Source organism: Salvia splendens, chromosome 2, assembly GCF_004379255.2.
Source record: "Salvia splendens isolate huo1 chromosome 2, SspV2, whole genome shotgun sequence".
NCBI lineage: Eukaryota > Viridiplantae > Streptophyta > Magnoliopsida > Lamiales > Lamiaceae > Salvia > Salvia splendens.
Genome location: NC_056033.1, coordinates 33,098,873 through 33,107,864, shown reverse-complemented (window position 1 = coordinate 33,107,864; position 8,992 = coordinate 33,098,873). Strand labels below are relative to the sequence as shown.

At 40.5% G+C, this 8,992-nt stretch overlaps 2 protein-coding genes across 4 annotated transcripts; one reads left to right on the top strand and one right to left on the bottom strand.

Moving 5' to 3' along the window:
* The first annotated feature begins 1,465 nt into the window (after positions 1–1,465).
* Positions 1,466–2,738, top strand: LOC121778584 (uncharacterized protein At3g17950-like). The gene is made up of 2 exons (XM_042175954.1): positions 1,466–1,648; positions 2,259–2,738. The coding sequence occupies exons 1-2, from the start codon at positions 1,466–1,468 to the stop codon at positions 2,664–2,666; spliced, it is 591 nt and encodes a 196-aa protein (XP_042031888.1). The 3' UTR covers positions 2,667–2,738.
* A 2,336-nt stretch (positions 2,739–5,074) lies between these two features.
* On the bottom strand, positions 5,075–7,872 carry LOC121764800 (putative E3 ubiquitin-protein ligase XBAT31). Of its 3 annotated transcripts, none has more exons than XM_042160833.1 (8): positions 7,548–7,872; positions 7,377–7,436; positions 7,217–7,288; positions 7,005–7,126; positions 6,758–6,898; positions 6,581–6,676; positions 6,059–6,311; positions 5,075–5,655 (listed from the first exon to the last, which is right to left on the bottom strand). In XM_042160833.1, exons 1-8 carry the CDS (start codon positions 7,725–7,727, stop codon positions 5,281–5,283), a joined length of 1,299 nt encoding a protein of 432 aa, XP_042016767.1. In that variant the 5' UTR covers positions 7,728–7,872; the 3' UTR covers positions 5,075–5,280. The 3 variants fall into 3 exon arrangements, with proteins under 3 accessions (XP_042016767.1, XP_042016762.1, XP_042016775.1); XM_042160828.1 differs by having other exon boundaries at positions 6,581–6,688; positions 7,548–7,851; XM_042160841.1 differs by having other exon boundaries at positions 5,427–5,655; positions 6,051–6,311; positions 6,581–6,688; positions 7,548–7,862.
* Between the last annotated feature and the right edge of the window lie 1,120 nt (positions 7,873–8,992).

Genomic DNA, 8,992 nt, shown 5'->3' with positions numbered 1-8,992 from the left:
CCTTCTTCTGGAACTTCTTCTTGGAACCCTTCTTATTCTGATTGTTCTTCACATGCAGGCTCTCAGCCACTGGATCAGGTTGTTTAGCATCAGCCTTCTGCGATTCCTTCAGCTTCAATGCAGAATGTATCTCTTCATATGTAACCTTGGCCTCTCTACCAAGAAGCACTGCATCCTTGAAGTGCTCATAACTCTTGGGCAGGGAATTGAGCAACATTAAAGCCTTATCTTCATCCTTAATCACCTCATCAATGTTTTCAAGATCATCTATGCATTTCCCAAACTCCTCAAGCTGTTCAGAAATGCTCTTTCCATCTGAAAACTTGAAAGCAAGAAGTTTCTGCTTCAAATGCAAACGATTTGCAAGAGACTTGGTCATATACAATGACTCAAGTTTTGTCCAAACGCCCGCAGCCGTCTCCTCTTTGGAAACTTCCCTCAGCACCCTATCTGTCAAGTTCAAGATCAGGGTGCTGTAAGCCTTATATTGCATATCTTGAAGCCTTCCTTTTTCTTTCTCATCGGCCTCAGGCTTTTCTTTAGCCTCGGTGCCATCCTTCAAGATATCCCATAGGCCTTGCTGCATCAAGATAGCCTTCATCTTCAACCTCCACAGCCCAAAGTCGTTTCTGCCGGTGAACTTCTCCACCTCAAACTTGGCCGTGGACATTTCTTCGAACAGACGGTGGACAATCGTCAAGATCGGCTTAGACACCAGAGCTTCTGGACCCTAACTCACCCAGAAAAACAATCAACAAGAAAACCTCTGGGATCTTCCCACAGACGGCGCCACTTGTTGGGTCTTGATACCGCCGATCTCACACGCGCACGAACGAAAGAATAAAGCACACAACGATGTAACGTGGTTCGGTGATAAACCACCTACGTCCACGGAGAAGATGACCGGAATCTTATTGATGAACAACTCTCAAATACAATGAACTCACACTCACAATTCAATCACTCCAAACTAATCGCAAGCTGGAGCAATAATCTCCTAATTGTGTATGTGTATTGTGTATTCTTTCTTCTATCTTTTCAACTGGAAACTATCGAGCTATATATGCGAAGAACAAGAAAATAACCCATCAACTGATTTTACACAAAACAGTTATAACCGCTGATTCCCAACGGCTAGTTTCAGCTCACCAAACCGAGCTCCTTTCTTGATCTCTTCCTCGAGCTCCAACGGCTCTATCACTTAATCAAATCAGCAGCTTGACGTGAATGAGTTGCTCAAGAATGATAGTTTCCTTGCGCAAGAATGATAGTTTCCTTGCGCAAGAATGATAGTCCGCCAGTGTAAGAATGATAACTTGCGGCAGCAAGAATGATAACTTGCGGCTGCAAGAATGATACTTTGCTTATGCAAGAATGATACTTTGCATGATTTGCATGGACACACATCCACAGTTTATACTCATTCTCTGTGTGTGTGTATTTTCGCATTATAGATAATTTAATTATGAGCGTGTGTGTGTGTGTGTGTATTGAGCAGGAAGAAGGGTGGCCGCTGGGGCTGCAGCCGCTGAACGTGAGAGTTGGGCTGGAGAGGAACCGTGATCTCAATGCCTCTCTCTCCTTCAACACTTTGCTTACCTCTTCCCCAATCTCCTCCGACGATTTCTCTTCTGATCTTGATACTCTGGTTTATTTATTACTTTCCATTCATTTAATTATTTTCTTGTATTTGGAAATTATAGTAATAACTGAGATTGAGGGAGCGTCTAGGAATCTTAATTACTCAAGATCTTCATCAACAAGTTGTCCCCCACTTTATTAATTTTGTGGTGTAGTGCTTCAGAGTTGCAACATTATTCCGAAAAGTGGCTACTATTTTATAACTTGTCAGACTGAGTGAGGCAGTGTGCTACTACTTTACTCCCTTTCACATGCCCCTTCTTCTTTCTGTCTTTGACTATTCTATGCTTCCAATCTTCACTTTCACAAATCTCAATCCAACGACCAAAGATGCCTACATTGTCTATGTGTTTTATTGATGCTTCTATAAAAAAAAATTTGGCCAATTTTATGTGTGGTCAATAACCATGATTAAAAATTTGAGCTTGATGATTGGTAGTAATTGTTTGCGGTAGGTGATGATTCTTGATTAAATTGAAGATGAAAAATATGTATATAAATGAAATTGATAGAAATATACAATGTAGTTTTTACAATTCTCCAATCTTATTTTATTTTTATGTATTAGTCTTTTATTTTCCGGATTATATTTTCTAAGAGAAACAATATTAATATAGTCGACAGGTTCATTCTTTCATGACAAGAGCATCACTCTAGGGAGCCTGATTGGGATCTCGAGCATCCTAGAGCTGTCGCGGAGATCAAGGCGGGGGCGAGCTCCCGACCAGGCCGCGAGGAGCAAGAAGACGAGGACATGGTTCCTGTCGCTGTGCTCGAGGCTGAGCACCGATGCAGTGAGCATGAGCAACGCACCGTCCCTCGCCCACCTGCTCCAAGCAGAGAGGACTGCTGCTGGGCAAGGAGTCGATGATTTCTCGCAAATCTCCAATCACAACACCTTGTTTGTAGGCGGACACGTTGCTCCTCCTCGACCGCCCTCGCCCTTCGCTAGGGACTTGCTATCTCATCATCATGCCCCTCCCTTACTTCTCTCGTGTTTATGCGCTCAATCATCATCAAATTAATTGACTAGTTTCTTTCTTTCTTTTTGTTTTTGGATTATGAGATATAATTTGAATATTCTTTTCTTGGAGTTAGTATTGGTGTTTGGATCTCATTGAAATAAGATGCTTCATTAAACTTGGATTTTAAGGGTGAGATGTGAAGGCACGCCACGCTACCTTCATTATTAATGGCAATGTCTTGTTTGAGATTCCTCTTCTTGTACCTTCACGTGTGAGCCCTTGTTTTTCCGGTCCGGGATTAATTGCTGCTGTCCTTTTCTCTGGCATTGATGAAATATAATACACCATCTGACTAGGAGATCACATAATAGGTAATATACAATATGTTGAAAACTGGGTGGGTGTAATGCAGTTCAATACTACCAGAGAGAGTACACAAACAAAAACTGAAACATAAACCATAATAGTAATAAGCAAAAAACTGTGAAGGGTCTAGTCGAAGAAGGCTCCTATACGTAAGATGAGATACATCCTGGTAGTGCTCTTAATTTAAGAAAATCGTCACCATAAATAAAATGACTTCGTCTCGTTCACTACTGACCGAACGAGCTCTAGCTAATTGGATGAAGCGAGGACGTAACTTTGACTATGGAATGGATATGTAGAGTTTTGTATGTGGTATTATGCACAATGTGGTATGTAGAATGCATGGAATGACTATCTCATTTATAGGCATAGTGCAGCATTCCAAAATGATTAAGTTGAATCCGAACCAAATCCGAAGATCAATTGTCAAGATCCAAGTCCACAACATTTGACACGAGGTGAAGCGAGAGGAAGCGAACGCGCGCGTGCAGGCTTGTCAGTTGTGAACATAATTGTTGTGTCTTGATGAAGTATGTTAAATAATAAAGACTCATTTAACTTTGATGTTAATCAACACATCAACTAATGGAGTATTATACTTCCATTTTCAAACTACAAATTTTAATTTACTAGATTTCTGCAAGTTGATTTAGACAAAGTGAATATACTATGATTATCTAATAGAAGCGTAGATCGATCCTATACCATTTGCTTTCATAAAATAATACTTTTGATATTTGTATGACCCGATCAAACTACGTTGACCAAGCAAAATTCTAACATGTTACTGTTTTTTACTTTTTTTCTTAACTAAAATGACAACTAATGCAAGAAAATTATCTAGGCAAACACCTTTATACACCTTAATTATTGTGCGTCAATCAGATTTTTAGTTACGTTTATTGATCACAACAGAGGTTTAAATAGACGAAATGCTGGGGAGATAGATACAAATTATAATGCATCTAAATCCAAAAATGCAATTTAAATCTTGGCCTTAGGATTAGGTAATCTAATAGTCAATAATTAACCAAACATACGGAAGGTCATTATTAGCATTTTATAAAATCTGGGTTTGATGTCATTTTATTCTGCGTTTTAGGTCATCATTTATTTAAATGCTCTAGATCTAGTTTTGCATAGATCAAAATCCAAAAATGCTATATACATCGGGCACAATGATGCGGGTCTCAATTAGTACTCCATCCATTCCATGGTAGTTAAGTCATTTCATTTTCTACACTCATTTTTAAAAATAATACTCCCCTTCCACGAAAAATAGGACACTTTTATTTTTTGCTTTCGTTTTGAAAAAAATGATAATCGATAGTTCTCTACATTATTCTCTCTCGTACTTTACTTTCTCTCCACTTTAACTATTTATTATCATTTTTGTAAAACGAATGCAGAAAATGAAAGTGCCCTATTTTTCATGGGCAGAAAGAGTAGTAAATATAGTTAATGCGAAAAGAAAATAAAGTAGAATAAAGAATAATGGAGATTCTACAATAAAGTCATATTTAATAGGAGACAAGAAACTCGATACTGTATTAAATATTGTTGACGCAACTCAACACTTAAACGCAAATAATGATATAAGAGTCCATAGTCAACTTACAATTCTTCGCATACGCAAGTTGTTAAAAAGACAATTGACTTTCTAAGAAAAAGGAAGTTATTAGTAATAGACAAATTACTATAGTGTACAAGAACGTAAGCTATTAGTACTTGGCATCACACACTTAGGCGAGATGCAATTGCACCCTCCAAATTTAATTCTGTGGAATTTCTACTATAAAATAAAATAAAATAAAATAAAATAAAATAAAATAAAATAAAATAAAATAAAATAAAATAAAAGTCAGATCTCACGGATCTATCCTCTCTCACCTCAGTAATTTATGAAGAATTCGACAGAATTAAACATTGTCGGAACTTTTCAAGCATCTTTTAGATTTTCTTTTTCTGTTCCATTCCAACATTACACACGATTAGTCAATTCAAGCCAGTTGTTGAAGTGTTCTCTCAGATTTCGAAATTCAGCATTTGACAGTTGAAACAAATAAGATGCTTGAAAATATGTATGTCAAAAAAAGAGACGATAGCCAAATTCAGATATTCATTTTCCCATTTAGATGAAATACTATTCAGAGACTCAGCTTCAACTTGGACGAATTGAATTAGTCACAAACAGTTGTTGCCGCCTTAAGATAATTCATTGATGGCCTAAGACTTTCAATTGAATCCATGATTTAGTTTTCTAAAGCGGAGATGAAATCTCATTTGCACTTTTAAGCCCTCAGCGCTATCACGCCTTAACCATCTCGTGGTCGCACTCTGCAACGACCTTCCCGGAGCTGCGCCCTAACCTCCCAAACGAGCTCAGTGACGACAAACTCTTGAAGCTGCTGCTCCCTTCACCAAGATTAAGTGATATTCTTGCTCTTGGCTTTGCAGGAGCCGGCTCCAACTCTGTTTTGGTGTCGATTTTGGTCTTGGCAACAGCTAGTCGAGTGATGGTGCTTCGGCAGAAGGGGCAGACTGGAATCTTGGAAGAGGAATTGGGTTTGCTGTGACAGCAAAGGGCTAGAACGCAATGAGCACACATCTCATGACTGCAGTTTTGCACCTCGATTGTACACACCTGCTCGAAGCAAATGCAGCATAGCTCCGCATCTCCACCCTGCATTGTATGCCAAACACTTAACTCAAACATAATGGAAACAACATGCAAGCGGATGCAGCATCAACACAAACAAATATGGCGATTTAGAAAGCCATAATCAAAAAGCTTCAGAGCAACCTTCTGCCACTAATCATTCGAAAAGTCGAATACGTTTCTCAACTGACAAAAACAAAGATATCCTATTTTCCCAAGCAACAAACTAGGGTTTTCCCATTATGCAGAGTCAGCTGTATAATCTCCCCATTCTGTTTGTAAGAAATACATCATTCTCATGTATATTTAAGAGCAATGTGTCTTTTATTAGGTTTTACTTAGATCCTTTTATGCCTTCAGTTTCTCTTATTTTGTGTAAACATTTTCCAACAAGTACCATGTTTAGTCATCTTATTTACCTGATTACCTCAGATTCATCGTCAATTCCACCAGAATATGGGAGTGATTGAGCAGTACAAGGTGTTTCTGTCAAGATGGCCTTTTCTCTCTTTTTGTTGGCTTCGATCAGGGCTTTCTCTAGCAAGGATTTTGCATCGGGATTGAGCTCACTAATGAACTTCAATGGTGATGGCCAAGTTAGAGGCTCTGGTGCCAAAGGGTTCAACAAAGCAGCACATGCGTCATGTTTGTGCTTCACAGCAACCATGTAAGGTATTCTCCTGCAGAGACACCATAACATATAATCGATCTTTCACTTAGACAGAATCAGCAGGGTACAGATAGAACGGAATAATGTGTGCATCAAATGCACGGACACAAAGGGAAAGAGTTGGCCGAGGTTGTAACATTGAACTATGTGTTTCAGTTTAAGCTTTCACACAAACATTCTATTCAAACAGCACTAGCAACGCGCATATAACAATTATTGGGATCAAGGTTCACAAATACATTTATTTGCATTTCATAGTAAAGGATTTAGGTTCCTAACCCGGATGAATCTCTTTGAAGTCTATCAGCACCGCGGGCAAGCAATTCACGAACACAGTCCAATGAGCCTCCACGAGCAGCCAGATGCAGAGGCGTGCTACCAGGATAGCTGCAACTACATCAGTCACTTAAACCGAATCACTCAAAACAAATGCTAGTAAAACTGAGACAGTGATACCTATATCCACCCGTAGAAGCACAGACGAGAGCTCCACTGCTTAGTAGAATGTGAACACAATCTGTGCGCTTTTGCCGGGCAGCTAAATGCAATGGGGTTGCACCACTACCGTCTCTGACATTAACAAATCTTGAAAATCCCCTAAACAATCCAAAGAATAGAATAAGCTGATGAAACAAACAAACACACACACACACAAAAAAAAACTTGAAATTCAAGAAAAAATCAATGAGAAACAGGGAGTTACCAAGATTGAGAAACTGGGGTGGAATTGCCAGCAGAAAGAATCAATTGGAGGCAATCTGAGTGACCATAATAAGCTGCATAATGCAAACATGTTCTCCCATGTAATGTATCAAATAATAATACCTGCAATATCACCACCAAAATCCATCATCAAATTAAAAGGCATATTCTCAATAAAAGCAGGAAAAAACACAAAAGGGAAAACTCTCATACATTAGCTCCTGCTTGAATAAGCCTTTCCACGCAGGAGAGCTTGCCGTGAATCGCAGCTAACATCAATGGAGTCTAAGCAAACAACAACATACGAATCTATTAAAATGACAATGATCAAAAACACAAAACTTGTAAAAAACGATCGAGAATTATATCAGACCTGTTTGTGCCGATTCAAGATATCTGGATTCCCGAACCGATCTAGAAGCATAGAAAGAACCTAAGAGAAAAAAAGCACAATTCATACAAATCAAACAACTCTGTCGAAACAAAATCCAGAAAGCATGGCGATGCCAATCAATCAAGCAGCAAAAATTAAAGAGACGCCCACCTCGAGGCGCCCATAGGCAGCTGCCACGTGGAGCGCGGAGAGCCGGCCGTGAGCAGTTTTGATCGTCAAGAGATTTGGGGCTTCCGCGGCCAGCGCTTCGACAGTGTCAATCTCTCCGTTCTGAACTGCGTTGAACAGCTCAGTATCCTCGAGCTCCCTGCATCTGAGTCCTTGCCCCATTTTCGCATTCACGATAGGCCAGCCACCACGGCGGAGGAAGGGCGGCGTGGTGGTGGCGTTGGGGAGTGAATGTGTGATTGATGATAGTGGAGAGTAGGAGAGGTATTGGAGTTTGGGCTGCCCGCGGGCAGCTATTCCGTGCGGTTTCGGGCAGATTGCGGATTTAATTTACGGGCAGCTCTGGAGATGCTCCCAAAATTATACGGACTTTCGGTTTAAAGCCACTCAAATTGTATTCTCTTTTTGACTTGAGAGCACCCACGACCGTGATCTTGTCAACGAGCACGGTTGTGGGCCCGGCCCCACTTTTTCTGTCTGTTCTTAGACAAGAGCACAACAATCACAGCTGTGCTCTTCCGTAAGAACGAGCACATGAGTCCCACCATTCTATTATTCAATTTAAATAAAAACATTTCCATAATATTAAAATTCATTAAAAATCGAAATAATATTACAAATTACAAATAAAATAAAAAAAAGACACAATTAAAATCCTAAAAATAAAAATTACATAATTAAAATCCTAAAAAATAAAAATTACATAATTAAAATCATAAAAATTAAAAATTACATAATTAAAATACTAAAAATTAAAAATTACATAATTAAAGCTAAAAATATCTCCGTGGAAGACTATTCATCCGGCGGCACTACCCCAATTGTTTTTGGAGGCCCAATATCATGGTCTCGTGCGATTGAAATTGCGCGGGGGTCATAGTTGACGTATCGGCCATATTGAGTTGGGCCAAAATCCCCCACAACGAGTTGGTGGGGGTGGAGGTGGCGCATAGGGCACGGGAACGGGAGCGAGTTCGAGAGCATCGCCGGATGGAGTCGCGGCGCGACGGCGGTTGGCCGCCGCCTTCTTCCTTCCTTGCAGTCGGCGTTGGGAACCACTCGGGCCGACGTCGGGGCTACCCAAGTTAGCTCCGACGAGTTGGCTAACCACGTCTTCGGAGCCGGCGTCGGATAGGGATACCGACCTTGACCGTTTGGAGGAGCCGCTAGAGGAGGATGTTACGCCTCATCTATACTTCGGATGCGACCGCGTCTCCTGCCAATTGTTGAGGTACTTGAACAGCTTGTAGTTCATGGATTGGTAGGTGTTCATCGCGGCAGTGATGACTTCGACCTCGCTCCGGCCGCTCCCCGCCGACCGCTCTTCCTGGAGGTAATACCCCTGGAACTTTTGGATTTCTTCGTTGGCTCGGTAGATAGCGTTGCGCACCATACTCTCGTTGTGCTCGATTGTTCCAGCCGGTCGG

What these genes read in the sequence shown, in the direction of transcription:
- LOC121778584 (XM_042175954.1), top strand. Translation starts at nt 1,466, where the DNA reads ATGAGCGTGTGTGTGTGTGTGTGTATTGAGCAGGAAGAAGGGTGGCCG. An exon ending in CTTCTGATCTTGATACTCTG is followed by an intron (nt 1,649 to 2,258) that starts GTTTATTTATTA and finishes ATATTAATATAG; the next exon opens with TCGACAGGTTCATTCTTTCA.
- LOC121764800 (XM_042160828.1), bottom strand. Translation starts at nt 7,727, where the DNA reads ATGGGGCAAGGACTCAGATGCAGGGAGCTCGAGGATACTGAGCTGTTC. An exon ending in TCTTGAATCGGCACAAACAG is followed by an intron (nt 7,289 to 7,376) that starts GTCTGATATAAT and finishes TTGTTTGCTTAG; the next exon opens with ACTCCATTGATGTTAGCTGC. An exon ending in TTATTCAAGCAGGAGCTAAT is followed by an intron (nt 7,127 to 7,216) that starts GTATGAGAGTTT and finishes GTGATATTGCAG; the next exon opens with GTATTATTATTTGATACATT.